The 17213-nt window shown below is 38.5% G+C and overlaps 1 protein-coding gene across 2 annotated transcripts in view; it reads left to right on the top strand.

The window, feature by feature from the left end:
• The window catches only part of PCNX2 (pecanex 2), a 281728-nt gene that overhangs the window by 117525 nt on the left and 146990 nt on the right, over nucleotides 1-17213 (top strand). For both annotated transcript variants that reach the window (XR_011437820.1, XM_001493597.5), the window contains exons 17-19: nucleotides 459-555; nucleotides 13475-13567; nucleotides 14397-14547. Coding sequence is in view for 1 of the 2 variants with exons in the window: in XM_001493597.5 (XP_001493647.2) it covers nucleotides 459-555; nucleotides 13475-13567; nucleotides 14397-14547 (341 nt within the window). In the remaining variant the exon portion in view is untranslated. The remainder of the gene's footprint in view (nucleotides 1-458; nucleotides 556-13474; nucleotides 13568-14396; nucleotides 14548-17213) is intronic.

Raw genomic sequence — 17213 nt, forward strand, 5'->3', positions numbered from 1 at the left:
AGGTGCAGCAAGATGAAAAGCATGGAAAAATGGGGAAAAGTTAAATACGATTTGTACAATTTTTCATGTCACATATTGTCCTGGAATATTGAGTTTTGCTGCCATGTGTGTGTGTGTGTGTGTGTGTGTGTGTGTGTGTGTGTGCGAGGCTGAAACCCTGGTGGGCAGGCAGAAATAGAGAATCTCCTCTAATTTGGTTAACTGTTGACAGTTGAGGGGTCCCTATACCTCCTGAGGTACTTGACCGCTTTAATTAGGATGGAATTTGAAAATCAAAAAATTCTTTTTGTGATCACTTGAATATGCACTTCTTTTCCTTCATTATGAATTATTTAAAGTAGAGAGCACTCACTTTTGTCATTTGTGAGTGTGAGGTTTCAGGTGAGGTTGTTTATTTCAAACATTGTAATAGACACATATTTTAAAAAGCAAAACCTGTGTGTTTTTTCCATTTTCAGGTCCTTTATTCATTGCAGATTGTTTTCTAAATTTTTACACCAAAATCTGGAAGAGTTGGCTGCAGACCCTCTCCCCAAGAAGATGAAAGATTCAGTGGTGAGACATTCGTGTTGTATCATGTACGCAAGGGCGTCGCTTGACATGGCGTGGAGCTTGTGGGCGGAGCTTAGGTTCTCGACGGGGCTCTGACTAGACGGGCGTGAGAGTGACTGTTGCAGAGAGAGGGGCCTCGTCTTCTTGTGTTGACCTAACCTGGCATGTGGACTTTTGAGCTGCCTGCGTGTGTGGACCTTTTACAGCCTCTCGAAGGCGGATGGTGTCCACACGTGCCAAGGTGCTCCCTGGGTCCTCAGTTGACGCAGTTTGCCTGGATGTTCCAGTGAACCGAGTTCAGTCAATTCCGCCCTCTGCTGGCACCAAGCAGCAGGTGGGCTGCGCACGAATAAAAGCTTGTTAAATAAAAATGCAACCAAACTGCATTACGGATGTGCCCCCCCCCCCCCCCCCCCGCCCCCACAGTCTTCCCCATGCTGAGCTCAGGGCTCTTTTTCCTGGGTCTTGTGGTTCAAGATTGACATCTTCACAGCCCTTGTGAGGGCCCCTTGAGCTTTAGACTTATGTCTGGGGTTTTGGAGAGGGGAGCCACCATATTGGTTGGAGCACATGAGGGGAACTGTAGAATGGTGCTATGTCTTTGTTTACCAGGAAAATGGCTAGGGTTCAGTTTCAGACATCCTTTGAGCAGGTGTATCTCTTTGGTATCAACTTCCAAACATTAATACTTTGAGAAGCAATGCTCACTGATTATACGATCTCCCATTCGCTTGAGTATTGGGCTAGGAGCAGTCTGTCTTCGAGTCATCCTTTTCCTGTGTTGTTTAGGAACGACGGATGAAAGGAAAAGCAGTTAACAGTCTATTGATTGCAAGCTCCCCCAGCCAGGAGCCATGTCTCATTTGTGCTAGTCTCCACAGCACCAGTGCCTCATGCATAGTAGGTGCCCAGCACATTCCATTGAATTTAGACGAGTTAAATTGCAATCCGCCATTTCAAGACAATGTGCAGGACTTGTAGCCAATGTGATAACATTTAAAAAAATTCACACACAGCACTCTATGCCTTCGAGTGTGGTCACAACTCAAGCTAAAGCCCTCATGCTTGTTTGTCACCAAAAGGGAATCAAAACACAAATCACTTACTAAGAAGAAGGATGTGGCTCATTAATTTTACGTTTAAAAGCAGGGTAGAGGTGAAGCTGCGAGAGCTGAGGAGATGGCAGCGAAAAAGACGACAGACAATAGACATTCAAACGTAGCATCAACACCTCCTCTCTAATATTTTCAGCAGGATTCTTACAGCGACAAGATCAAACTGACATTCCCAGATCAATTTCCTAGAAGCCATAGAGTGGCCCAAAGTCTACCAAGAAGGTTTCCCGTGGGTATCTGAGAAAAGCTGTAGCCCCAAAGTATTCCTTGATTTCATGAGTGATGAAGATGCTTTCTGATTTGTTGCAGTAAAAATAGTGCATGAATTACAATGAAACCCGACAAGAAATTTGCCTCGCAGAAGCTGATGGCGTTTCATTAGGATAATTAGGTGTGATGGGTTAGGTGCTGCCTCGCCCGGTGTTCACACAGTCTGAAACGCTTTGTGCAATGTGGAGAGCACAACTTGGAGATGATTTAATGTGATATGTGTGTTCTTCCCTCTGAAAAGTCTAATTATAATATTTTAATGGGATTCTCAGATTCACCTTTTACCACTTGATGAATAATACCTTTTGTGTCATCATGCAAGTATAAAATTTGCCTCCTATTGTCTCTGATTTTGTTTCTCTGTGTTTCTCTCTGGCTCTCTTATTATTTTTTTTTCCTCTCTGTCTGTTTGCTTAATTTCAGTTTGTATGAGAAGGCCCTAGGGAGCCTCATTAAATCAGTTTTCCAACCTTCCTTCCCGTTCTGTTCATTTGGCCTGTGATGGGGTGGGGGAGCTGCATATTTACAAGACTGTCCACCCAGATGATTCTGTTCAGGTGACCCACAGACTGTGTTATAAGGGACATTGATCTAGAAACAGAGATACCCAGAGCTCTATCAGTGGGCTGATACATTTCCATATGAGCAACATAAGTTATGCATGCAAAGTTTATTACCAAAACTCGATAGTTAATAAAAATATAAACTTTCCACTAGTGGTTTGCCGGGTTGGTCTTTTTCCATATGCCTTGTTAGTGTGGTCTTTCAGTTTTTACCCTCACTCATCATCATTTTCAACACTCTTTCCATCACGTTCAGGTTTGTTACTTTCATTGTATCTATTTTTCTCAGTTCCCAGAGGCAAAAAACAAACAAAACTTCCTAATTTTTATCTGCACAATTCAAACAGCTTCTTTTAAACTGCTGGTTGTATCATCTAGATATTTGGGGCCCATGTCGTCTAAATCTGCTGGGTGTGTAGTGTTGGACTAGGGCTTCTTAAGCTTCTTTTTAGGGTTGGAGCATGAACTGCTACATAAAATGCCACAGTGAATTTAAAACATGCAATATACTAAGAGCTAATATATGTATTAGGCAAGCATGCATGGATTCATCATTAAAATAGGGAACAAAATATTAATATCCTTGAATATTGTTTTAGAAGTTCTGGCTAGTGTAAGTCCTGAAAGAGAAAAAAATGTAGATTATAGTATTATATACATATAGATGCACAGAAAAGTTTATGGAAATCTACTATGATTAATAAGAGAATTCATAAATACCACCAAGGACAAGGGAATTTAGAAAAGTAAGAGCATTCTAAGACATCGGAAATAACCTTAGAAAATATAATGAAAACATCCAACTCGCAATAGCAACAAAATATATAAGTTGATAATAGGAATTATTTTCATAAGTAGTGTCAGAAATAAAGAAAACTATGGCAGCCTATTAAAATGTAAATTAAATTCTGACCTGATTTTGGATATGAAGGCTGATTTATTAAATGCCAGTTCTTTCTAATAAATTTATAGGTTTCATATAGTTCAAAACAGTTCCAAAGGAATTATTTTCACAACTTGGGGAAATGATTCCAAGGTCCATTTGGAAGAATGGCAGTTAATAGTAGCTAAAAAAAACCTGAAAAAGAAAAATGAGAAGGAGGAACTTAGCACTTCAAGATTTAAGAGTATATTATAAAGATTGAGTAATCAGAAAAAAGTATGAGACTCATCCAAGATTAGAGAATGGGATTAGTGAGTCAGTAAAACCCAGAAAGGAGACAAATTATTTATATGAATGTATTATGTGGAAATTAAATGTCACAATCAAGAATTGATTATTCGATGTGTGGCAGTGAGGTAATTGTTTAGCGGTAGGAGGGCGAAAAGAATTTTATGTGCTAATCCCTCATCAGACACCAATGTAAGTGACAGAGAGAAAGAAAAAGAGAGAGATCGAATGAGACTTTTCCATCGCTGATATTATGGCAGTCTAAATTATTACACCCAAACTCTCTGCTGATTCAAATGGCAAATTCTGAATAAAATCCCAAAAAATCCTTCTTAAATGTGACAAAAAACTGACAAGATAATAAAGAATTATCAAGTCAAAATTTGAGTGTACAAGGGAACCTGGAGGAACCAGAGCAGGAAGCTTCTTTGCCCCAAGTGAGTCTGCCCAGCCGGGGAACCTTGAGCCTCAGTTTTCAACCTTCAAACTGTGGGGAAGAGAAATGAAGGCTCAAGCCTGCCAAGGTGGGTGTCCAATGGGAGACCATCTATTCAGCTGGGACACTAAAGGGCCCACTCTCGGCTGGAGGATGAACCAGAAGAAATCAGTTCCATCTCCTCAGTGCCAGGGGGATGCAGGCAGACTTGTTCAGTGTTGAATACAACAACAGCAACAAGAGAATCCTTGAGACGTAGCTTTCCATGGATTTTCAGTCCAAATTCTAACATCTGGATAACACAAACCCCTGATTTATGAATATAGGTTAAAGTGGCCCCTGACTGGAAATACCTCATGGCAAAAGAAAATGTGAATCTTCTCTAGAGAATTCCTTTCTCCTGGAACTGCAAGTGTTCCCAAATCAATTTTCTAAGGGAAGCGAGCAGCTTTCAATAAAAATTTAAAACTACACAAGGAAACAAGGAACCAGCAGAAACAAGTCTGCAAATACTTCAGATATTGTACCAATCAGACACAGATTTTCAAACAACTATACTTACTATGTTTAAAGAAGTAAAAGGCATAAAAGTTTACAGACAATAGAAAATATTTTAAATGACCCAGCTTGTTTGAAAGAGAGCCAAATAGACCTACCTAAATAAAAAGCAAACACAAAAACAAATGAAGCAATTGAAGTAAAAAAAAACAGACATGGGAGATTAGATACCTCTGAAGAGAGCATTAGTGAACTGAAAGATAAAGACAAAAGGAAGTGTCCAGCATGCAACACTAGTAGACAAAAATTAGGGAATATGAAAGAGAGATGAAGAGATGTGAAGGACCCAGTAAGAAGATCTGACATATATCTAATCAGAATTCCAGAAAAAGAGAGAGAGACTAGAGCATAATCCATATTGGATGAGATACTATCTGAGAATTTACCAGAATTGGTGAAAGACACTGATCTAGAGATTCAAGAATCCCAGTGATCACAAACAGGATAAATTAAAGAAGAAAGAATCCATATTGGACAAACCATAGTGCAACCACAGTACACCAAAGACACAGACCATCTTAAAGCAGTTAAAGAAAATGAACAGATTACATTAAAATGAATGGCAGACTGAAAGATACCTTACCAAAAGCAATCGTAGAAGCCCGAAGACAGTTACTGTGTGATGTATTTAAAGTTCTGTGAAGAAAGTAACTGCCAAGCTAGAATTCTATGCCCAGTGAAAATATCCTTCAAGAACGAGGGAAAAATAGAAATACTTGAGTTTGATGTCATCCATTTTGTTGATTCTTTCTTTTGTTTCTCTTGCCTGAGCAGACATATTCAAAAAGATACTGCTAAGACCAATGTCAAAGAGTGTCCTGCCTATGTTTTCTTCTAGGAGTTTTATGGTTTCAGGTCTTACATTCTAATCTTTAATCCATTTTGAGTTAATTGTTGTGTATGGTGTAAGATAATGGTCTACTTTCGTTCTTTTGCATGTCGCTGTCCAGTTTTCCCAACACCATTTATTGAAGAGACTTTCCTTTCTCCATTGTGTGTTCTTGGCTCCTTTGTTGTAAATTAGCTGTCCATAGATGTGTGGGTTTATGTCTGGGCTCTCCATTCTGTTCCATTTTTTTAAATTGAGGTAACACTGATGTGTAACACTGTATGAATTTCAGGTGTATGTCGTTGTATTTCACCTTTTGTATAGACTACATCATGTTTACCAAAGGAATAGTTGCCATACACATGTGCCCTTTTACCCCTTTTGCCCTCCCCCCACTCTCCCTTCCCTTCTGGTAACCACCAATCTCTTCACTGGATCTATGTGTTTCTTTTTTTGTTTGTTTATCTTCCACATGTGAATGAAATCGTAAGGTATTTGTCTTTCTCCATCTGACTTATTTCACTTAGCATAATGTCCTCAGGGAACATCTGTGTTGTTGCTAATGGCAAGATTTCATCATTTTTTATTGATAAGTGGCTACCTCAATTTAAAAATCATTTTTTTAAAATAGTCCATTTCAAAGAAAAAAATTGAAAAAATATTTTAGGCAAAAGCCAAGAGACCCTCACTAAATGTAATTCTGGAGGATATTCTTCAACAGAAAGTGATCTCAGATGGCAAGTCTAATTTGCAAGAAAGAAAAAGAGAAAAGAGAGTGTCAGATACATTTCTAACAGTAAATCTAAACATTTGCCGTATAGAACCTTAATAAAAGTGTACGATTGGCTTAAAAATGTAAGGTTGAATTAAAATGCATGACTACAGTAATGTACAAGTTTGGATGGAGGGAGAAATGGACTCCAAGACTTAAAAATTCTTAGTAATGTCCAGGAGACAAAGATAGTGCTTAGCTTTAGACTATTATAAGTCAAGTACACATGTTGGAATGTTTAAAGTAACTACTAAAGGAATGGAAACAGCGTATAACGTCCAACCCTCTACAGAGAGAAAAATGGAATGGTAGAAAATAGAAATTTGTCGTAACTAACAAAATATAATAGAACTCCTCTGTCACACTGTACTTAAAAGTCAATTCCAGATGGATTATAAACCTAAATATGAGATGACAAAACCTGAAAGCACTTAGAATCATGATAAAGGAAATTATCTTCATAATATTGGTAGGAAAGAATTTTTTTAAATAGCACAAAAATTCAAATTCATTAAACTTAATGACCTTTGATTTATCAAAAAATACCAAAAAAGAGACTAAATAAAATAAGCCACAAAATGGGAAACAATTTAAAAAATATGCATAGTTGATAAAGCACCAGTGTTAAGAGGAGTATAAAATTCTTATAAATCAATAAGAAAGCTTGGTATCTCAATTAAAATACAAACACTTCACAAAAGAGGAAATATAAATGTCCCAAAACAGGAATGGCTATGCAGCCTAGTTAATAATCAGGAAATTTCAAACCAAAACCACACTGAGTTACCGTTTCACACCTACCAGACTGACAAAAACTTAAAAGTTCTTTCAGTATGAAGTGTTGACAAAAGTGTAGAGCAGAACTCTCATGTCCTGCTTGTGGTAGTGTAAATTAGTGTATCCGTTTTGGAAACGGTTTAGTATTATAAAGTTGAAAATACATAGACTACAACCAGCAGTTCTACTCCTAGATGTTTACCCTGGAGCAAATCTCGCACACGTGGACCGGAATAGACATATAAAATTGTTCATCATAGCATCTATTCATGAGAGCTCCAGACTGAAGCCATTGGAAATTGCACCCACAGTAGACTGAGTAGGATATTGCAGTGGAAAGGACCTGACTGGAGCCATATGCAATGGTGTGTGTGAATCTTAACCACATGAAGTGAGCAAAGGAAGAAATACACAAACAAAAACAAACAGTACGGTGCCGTCTATTGGGTAAAAATAGGCAGACTAAACCAAGCCACTTACAATTGCTTACATATGTAGTAAAGTCATTTTTTTTAAAAAAAAAACAAGAAAATTATTTTCATGAGAGTCGGAATAGTTGATAGGGACCCCCAGGAGGGGAAAGAAGGGTTTGTGATCAGGGAGCCACATACAGGGGTTTTTTAGGTACTGTAAATGCTAGATTCCTTGAACTAGTTGGTGATTACTGGGGCATTCACTTTATAATTATTATTGAAATTGTACATATATATTTTATATACATACATACACACACACATAGTTAGATTTGAGTCCGTAAAAATTGTGAACCTCTGTGTGCAAAAAAATGGCAATAAAATTAAAATAATTTGGTAAGCTATTTGTTGCAAATTTGACAAAAGTTAAATATCTTTCTTATACTAACAACTCTGACAATTACTATTTAATTTTTAAAACTCTAAATCAAATGATATTAATTTATATATTTCATTTAGGAGCAAAACATTTAGTATGTAAATGTATGAAATATGGTTACTCTTCTTGTAAATAAAGAAATGCAAATTAAAATAAGGTGGCATTTTTTGGTCCGCTCAGCACAGGATAAAGCAATGATATTGCCAATTGTGACGAGATGCGATCTCTTAGACATTGTTAATATGTTAATATTTGTGTAAATTATTACGATCATCTGGAAAAGCATAACTTATCAAGCATTCTAAAATATTCATAACCTATGATATAGTGAATGTATTTGTCGGAGTTTTTCTAGAGAACTAATTCAAAAGATGAAAAAAGATTTGATGCATAAAGAAATGATTGTGCTATAATTCATCATGGTAAAAAATGGAAGGCAGCTTAATATCTAGGAGTCAGAAAATGTTTGCGCCAACTATAGCTCAGTCAGTTTCATTCACTCAGTTAATATTTTGAGTGTCCTCATGGCATGTCCATCATGGCACTGTTTGTATATGTATGTGTGTATATGTGTATGGCATCATTAGATGGAGAATTATTTAGCCATTCAGTGACTATTAATAAGTCTATGCAATAATATATATAAGGTTTACCAAAGAAAGTACTGTTGAAAAGGGAGAAAATTATGTGTATTTTAAGATTAGATCTTTATAAAATATGCGTAGAAAACCCATATACATCATGATTATAAGCTAGAACCTTGGTTCAGCATTCACAGGCAAAACTACTGGCCAGGAAAACACAAAAATACTAATATTGTTAGAATCGGGATGTAATGGTTGTGAATGGTCTTTCCCCTTTTTTCTCTATGTTCTAGAGTGCTGCAGTGTTATTCTGTTATCCATAATGGAAACATTAGTTAACAATGAAAAATTGCAGAGACCTAAATTTGCGTTTTGCTTAGGTCTTTTGTACTCTCATTTTTGTAAGATCTAACATCGTATGATTCACTTTTAAGATTAGGGTATTTATCAAAAGAAAACAGAAATTCTAAAACTCTTGTTTAAATAAGTAATTCAACAATCATAGATTTTTTGTTCTTCAAGCGTGTGATTCTCAGTAATTCTCCTTTTGTGTAACAAAACTAAAATTAAAAGAAACCCCTCCCCAAAACTCATATTTATATCTTTTAGAAACAGAGATGTACAATAATATACATTTAAATGAGCAAAAAATTACTTAACAAGAAAACCAGTCAAAATTACAAACTTTTTACAATATTAAAGGCTACATTCACAGGACATAGCAACCATCTCTGACGTCCAAGTGGTTTTCAGGATTCACTATTTCAGTGATTTATCAATCATTTCAAAATTTACTATTTTTTAAAAATAGTATTTTCAAGAATAAATTTTTGGAGCAGGATAATATCTGCTTTTTGCTGGCTGTAGGGAAAGAGGAAACCATTTCCTTTTTATTTTGCTGATGTTATGTTCACCAATATCAAAAGAATGGACTATAGTTTCATTAATTAGCATCAAGAGTGAAAAGCTTGGTAGTTACCCTTTGCCGTCTCCTTTTGGCCATGTGCAGCTTCAAATGGGGTGGAGGGAGTTGTTTGACTTCTTATTGAGTGTAAAGTTGTGGATATATTATAGATAAAAGTCCTTTGTTGGGTATGTGTTTTGCAAGTATGTTTTCCAGTCTTTGGCTTGTCTTTTCATTCTATAACGTCTTTTGAAGAGCAAATGCTTTAAATTTTCATGGAATCCAATTTAATGCCTCTTTTTTATTTTACAGTTCCTGCTTTTAGTGTCCTATTTAAGAAAGCTTTGCCAAACCTGAGGTCACTGAGACTTCCTTTTATCTTTTCTTTGGGGAATTTGACAGATTAAGTTAGGTATATGATGCATGTTGAGTGAGTTTTTATATACGATATGAAGTTAAGTCTCAGGGTATATTTTGTTATTTTGTTTTTTGTAGATGGTTGTTCCAACACCATTTGTTGAAAAAAATTGTTCTTTCCCTCATTTAAGAGAAAGCTGTTGCTTCACCTTGACACTTTCGTTTAAAATCAGTTGACCGTCTATATTTTGGTCTATTTCTGACTTTATTCAATTCTTTTGATCTAGATGTGTGTTTTGTGCAGTATTATCAATACCTGGTTGCTGTAGCTTTGTAAGAAGCCTTAAAATCAGATATTGTTCATCCTCCAACTTTATTCTTCTTTTTCAAAGTTATTTTACTATTCTAGGTCTATGGCATTTCCAAATAAATTTTTGAATTAGCTTGCCAATTTGTACAAGAAAGTCCTGTTAGGATTTTTATTAGGATGCCATTGAATCTTATGTAAATCAGGTTGGTAAGAACTGACTGCTTAACAATACTGAATCTTCAAATCCATGAACACAGTATTTCTCTCCATTTATTTCTTTAGTTTCACTCAGCAATGTTTTGCAGTTTTCAATGTACAGGTCTTGCACATTTTCTGTCAAATTTATCCCTAAATATTTTATTATTGTTTGATGCTATTGTAAATGGTATTTTAAAAATTAAGTACATGAAAAGATGCTCATCATCATTAGCCACTGGAAAATGCAAATTAAAACCACAATTAGATACCACTATACCAAAGTTTCTCAACCTTACACTGTTGACGTTCTGGGCTTGATAACTCTCTGTTGTCAGGGATTGTCTTGTACTTTATAGAAAGTTTAGCTATATCCCTGGCCTCCACCCACCGGATGCTAGCATCACTCCTCCGTCTCCCAGAAATGTAGCAGTCAAAAATGTCTCCAGACATTGCCAACTATCACTAGAGAGGTAAAATGTCCCCAGTTGAGAACCACTGCACTACACAACCACTAGAATAGCTAAAATAAAAAATACTGACTACACCAAGTGTTGGCAAGGATATGGGCCAATTGGAACTCTGATGTACTGCCAGTGGGAATGTAAAATGGTTACAATGACTTTGGAAAACTGTGTGGCAGTTTCTTAAAACATTAAGCCTAAGCCCACCATATGATCCAGCCATTCTGCTAATACATACTTATACAAGAGAAACAAAAACACATGTCCAGAGACATGTCCGTGAGTATTCATTGCAGCTTTATTTGTAATAGCCAAAAACTGGAAACAACTCAGATGTCTATCCACAAGTGAATGGATTAGCACACTCTGGTATGTCCATACCAAGGAATATTATGGGGCAATAAAAAGGAAGGAACTATTGATACATACAACAACATGAATTAGTCTCAGAATAGTTACCCTGAGTGAAAGAACCCAGACCAAGAAAGAATAAATATTCTAGAATTCCATTTGTATAACATTCTAGGAAATGAAAACAAGTTATAGTGATGGAGCTGATCAGTGGTTGCCTGAGGACAGAGTGAGGAGAGAAGGGGGCATAGATTAGAAAAGGTCAGGAGAGGAAACTTTAGGGCATGGTGGATGTGCTAATTATCTTAATTATGGTGATGGTTTCATGGGGAGATACATATGTCAAAACTCATCAAATTGTGCACTTTATATATATGCAGGCTTTTTGTATGTCAATTATACCTCAATAGAACTGTTTAGAAATTACAATACAGAAAAGAATTGGGCAAAAAGAAAATTTTAATGAGTAAAGGTGGTTTAATGGTTTGTATTTACAAGGGATACTCATGGCACTGACAAAAATCAGTGGAATTCGTTTGCATCATCCAACTGTGCAAAAATTAACAATAATTTGAGCTCATTCTCCTCTGGCTAGAAATGCACCCTCCTCCCCCAGCTCTTGCCCTGCTGACCCCCTGTTTTGCCTTTCGACCACGATGAGTGGTCAATTAGAGATGACAATTTTAAGTTAGAATATTTGGGAAAATGTTCGTCTTCCTTTTGGATATGCATTCAGTAATTTTTGAGTGACATAAAGCCATGTCAGTGAAAAATAGGGAAAAAAAATTAGCGTATCACCACAGCCTGAAGACGCAGTGAATTGCAGAGCTTTCCTCCGGTAAGGTCTCCCCTCTTGTAAAGGTGTAGAATGAAAGGACATACCTGAATTTTGGCCATTTGCTAATAGTAAACTTTTGGCAAAAACCTCTGATGGCCAAAATTTTATAGATTTAGAATTAAAAACCCGTCATTTTCTGTACTCAAAAATCGGACTACCATTATTAAGAATATAGTTTATCACTGTATGAGTCCTCCCATATTCAGTATCTTTCTGTGAATTGTATACTTTTGAGATGGGAAATTAAAACAACTTTAGCAGATAATTGATAAGTTGATGTTGAGAACGTACTCATCACTGTATTATTAATTACTCTAACCAAGCCATGTTGATTTTTTTATCACATGGTTCAGGTCGTTATTACTCTATTTAAACTATCCTCCTGATTTCTTCCTATCACGTTGGATTTTAATTCAACCAGAAAGCCAGCAGCATGGCTTGCAAGAAACTATATGTTACTTTTAAAAACAAGAGAAGAGGGCCCGGCCCGGTGGCACAGCAGTTAAGTTCACACATTCCGCTTCTCCATGGCCCAGGGTTCGCCGGTTCAGATCCCGGGTGCGGACATGGCACCGCTTGGCACGCCATGCTGTGGTAGGCATCCCACATATAAAGTAGAGGAAAATGGGCATGGATGTTAGCTCAGGGCCAGGCTTCCTCAGCAAAAAGAGGAGGACTGGCAGTAGTTAGCTCAGGGCTAATCTTCCTCAAAAAAAAAAAAAAAAAAAGAATAAAAAAATGAAAACAAGAGAAGAAAGAAAATTGGGGATGTAGGGCAACAAAGGTGTATATTCACTACAATTTTCTGGCAGGTGGTGTTCAAAACAGTTATTTAAGAGCATAATTCCTTTTGAATATGAGATATTGATGTATTTGTATTGATGGTTTCAGAGTTTCCAGGTAACACTGTGATACCTTAAAATGTTCAATAATCGTGTGCTGCAGCTAGCCAGCCTCTGTAGAAAGAAAACAACTGATGGTCCCATACATCCCTTTCGGATCCATCAGTCAGCAACACTGTGCCCTATTTGAGCCGACAGGCCTTCCGTACATCTGCAGTATGAATAACCTTCTTTAGTCTAAGTTTGCTCTGTTTTCCTAGCCCCTGCTTGCACCACAATTTTGTGTGAAGGAAAATTATTAGCAAGTTACTGACATTTCATTTTCCACATATGTGTACATAATACTTATACATATTTAAATTATTTGGAAATGGCCTTTACCCTATCTGAGGGGTAAATTAAAATGTAACATCTGTTCTGATCCAAAGAAAGAAGTAGATGTGTAAGAGAGGTCTGTGTGGCATGGCCAGGCTGTTTGCATGTTAGAATACATGCTGTGCTAAAGCCAGATTCTTAGCGTTTCCCCTACTCTTTGCCTTCGTCTCCCTGGTATTCCTCAAACAGGAAGGGTGAACAGTCCTTCCAGTGTGCACCACTGGGAATCTATCAGGTAAGCGATGGGCTGAAGAGCAATTTATCCAGGGTCAATATCCTGTCTCCTGATTTTCATGGTGACACAGAGGTGCTGAGAGAAACAAAGAAGAGCGAACTGTACCATTGTTTTCTCTTTACAGAGGGAGATCTTAAAGTCGGATCTCATTATCTGCTCGGTGGCTGCTGTTCTGTCATTTGCGATCAGTGCCAGCACTGTGTTCCTGTCCTTGCGAGTATGTACCATTCAAACTTATCCTCTTTCCACATCTTTATTCCCCTTGATAACAGAGCCCGTGGTGGAGCCCCGGGGTACTGACAGGACAGTGGAGCCAGAGCAAGAAAGCCAAGTGTCACTTGAGAGGTTTTAGGAAACGTATCCATGTGCTGTTACGAGTTATGTCCAAGATGCTGTTTGGTCTGCATCACAGATGAGGTTCAGGTGCTTCGCTCTTTCTCTGTCCCCATCTGGGGAGTTGTTTTGTTTGCAAGAACAATAGCCCATCTCGTGGAATCCGCCTTGAGGAGGGTCAGTAGTGATGAGACATGCTGACGGCCGGCTCCTCTGAGCAGAGAATGGCGGAGTTACCATATCAGAGCCAAAAAGATGATTGGAACACTGTTTTCAGTTCGAACAACAAAAATAGTGAGCTCTAAATGGGGTTTCTGGCTTACCATTCTAACAGGCAGTTGCCATCTCTCTCTATAAAAGGATTATATATTTATGAACTCTTCTTTCAACAAAGAAAAGTCTATTAGCTAAATTCATTATTCTCCACCTCTTCTTTTAAGGAAAAACAAAAGCAAAATAGTCCAATGGGCAGAATTCCTTAGGCCTCTGTGCTTCCATGGGCCAATGCTCCACCCCCTCGCGGTTCTCAGCACGGTGATGGGTCTCCGGCCAGATGGAAGGCATTTTCAGAGGCCTGAAGCAAGAACTGGGCTTGGCTGTCTATTCTTTAAGAGGAAAAAGGGAGAGGACAATAGTGTCATGTATTATTCATGGGCATCCCTCGCCCCATCCTTCTAAGCTAAATAATGAGATTTTGCCCTCTCTCGCCGCAGCCCTTCCTCAGCGTCGTGCTGTTTGCCCTGGCTGGCGCTGTGGGATTTGTGACCCATTACATGCTGCCTCAGCTCCGCAAGCACCATCCGTGGATGTGGATTTCACACCCCGTGCTTAAAAACAGAGAGTACCAGCAGCGGGAAGTGCGAGGTTAGTAACGCATCCCTCATGAAAGAAATGATGCAGCGGCAGGCTTTCCGGAACCAGAGCAGGTACGCAGCAATGTGAACGCGCTGAATGCCACAGAGCTGTACACTTAAAAATGGTGACAATGGTAGATGTCACATTATCTATATTTTACCACAATAAAAACAAGGAGAGCATGTATCTTGTAGTATACAGTGTTGTTCCCAGAACAAGAAAGCTGAAGTGGGGTGAATTAGAAGTATGTTTTATAAAAATAGTAATTGGTTATTAGTATTGAGGAAAAATTAATTTATATCATTCAGACCTGAAGATTATGCTGTTCCAGCTTACCTTGAACTGGGAACCAGAAAGAGCATCACTTGACCACCTTCCCATCCTCCACAAAATGGGGGGATGTGGCAGAGACTGACCTTTAACCCTTAGGACCCCTGAACCCTTGAATTTTGTTGAACTTGCTTGATCACCTGGGCCTACACCTGTATGTGATTGACTCAGCTGTTCCTGGGCTGTCTCTGGCCGCCATCGTGTAATAGCCCGGTAATCCTGACAGTGTCAGAGCTTCTAGAAAAGAATTCTCTCAGGAGTTTCTCTGCCAGGTCTCCCCTTGCTCTGTGATTAACAGATGGCAAAAGCATCGATTTATCTCCATTTTCAGACACATCCAAGTTATTGGTCACAGTTCACAGCTATAGTTTATAACTAGTTAGTGCTGCTAACTCTGCACAGAACTGTTTAGCCCATTGTAATTTTGCCGTTGTTACGCGCATTATCTAGTCATCTCCCACTGCAGACACAAAGGTACTCTCCACCACAAGGGTACATGAGTGACACCATAGTTTGCTCACTGGCAGGAATGTCCTGGACTCAGCCAGGTTTGTTGTCATCAGTAACTTCAGTAGACAGTGTGACAAAAGGAAAAGAGGGGAGAATTATAAAAAAAATAAGGAAGCGAAAGAATCACTTAAGATGCTGTAAAGAATAGAGAGCATTTCTTTAAGGAATATCTCTGGGTGGATATGAGGAGCTGCCTTAATTTGAAACAGCCAAATCTGGAAAACTGGATTGTTCTGGGGAGAAATAAGGCGTAGTGGGCCTGCTGCCAGCATAGGGCTAGAAAGTGGAGAAGGGTAACTTGGACGCTCTGCCTTTGGGGACTTGCTCTTCCCACCTCTGACGTGAGGGGCTCATGGAAGGGTCACGCTGCGTGATATAGCTTTTAAATGCTCTGCTCAATTTCAAGTGCTACTTAAATGCAAATTATTATCAGTATTATAAAAGGTGAAGGAAGAGAAGCTCAGAGTTGCTGCGATTTATAACGGCTGGTTCATTTCACAGTCCGCTTGGGGAGAAAGATCTGTCCCAAACAGGAGCCTGCTGAGGAAAAGACGGGTTTCTGTTGAACTTCTGCAGTGTTAAGGCCACGTTTCCCTGTCATTCTCTAAACCTTTAGAAAGACTAAGTTTGGGTGAAATGAGTGGAATATTTGGGAGTTTGTTATTTTGGCATCATTGATTTTTGATGGAGATTGGAAGTAAGATGCTTTGATTCAGGAAACTGTGCTATATCTATATCGTCTGGATCTGTACCTGTACCCGGATGTTTATATGCTTCGCCATGAGGACAGAGAACTTGTCAAATTGAGAGAAAGGAAAATGAGACAGATGACCCTTGGGTTCCCCTTCTGTGGCAGTTCAGAGTGTGGAGTTCAACATTGAAAGATAAGAGTGGGCAGTTTAAAATTGGGGAATCTTTTTTTTATTTTAGTCTGGTTGTTTTCTTCCTGAATCTAACAGAGCCCAGTTTAAATTAGAATCCTTAGATATTTCAAGCCTGCATGGCCTTTTCAGTACAAGAATCCAGAGCAAGTAAGGTGAGTGAGTTTGTATGTTGACTTCTCTTTGAGGGGCGAGCGAGCAGGCGGCCCTGGCCCCTGTCCTGTAGGGGAGGCTGGGAGAAATGTAGCCCCTTTGCACAAGCTCCAGCAGAGGCTCTGGGGATGTTCTCACTTGCCTCCATTAGCTGTTATAAGCCACCTGAAATCTAGCCAAGAGTAATAGATTTCACAAATTATGCATATAATGAAGAACAGATTGCATTTTAAATTTATGTATGTTGGAAAATCCAAATATTTAAAATATATTCGTATGAACTCAGTGAAGCCCTGTTACCCATTTTGGTATCATCCATGCCCAGAATTTCCTTGCATCCTTTTCCTGGCCTTCTGCCTTTTAGGTATTTCACTCTTCATTTCTTCTACTAGCAAGAAAACATGCACCGGAAGCTCAGACTGATCATATAATTTTAATGTGAAAACTATGCTCAAATCTTCCTTATAGGATCACAGACATTATAACTGGAAAAGAAGGAAGAGCAGAGCAGAGCTGGCAAGTCGTTGGCATACCACTGGAATGCCCTGGTCCCACAGCACACACTGCTAACTAGAACAATTCTAAGATGGGGCCAGCGGCAGACGTTGCCAGTCAATTGGAATTGGCATGTAAAATGAGGTATATGTGCTGTCCCTGTCTTACGGTTAATATAATCCTATCCCACCATTTTACAAAGGAGGAAAAGGAAGTTTAGAGAAGTCAGGGGATGTAACTTGGGTTCTACCATGTTTGTAGCCAGCGAGTGACCTGTACCTGGGTCATCTCACTCACTCCAGCTGG

The sequence above is a fragment of the Equus caballus genome, chromosome 1 (genome assembly GCF_041296265.1).
Source record: "Equus caballus isolate H_3958 breed thoroughbred chromosome 1, TB-T2T, whole genome shotgun sequence".
Lineage (NCBI taxonomy): Eukaryota > Metazoa > Chordata > Mammalia > Perissodactyla > Equidae > Equus > Equus caballus.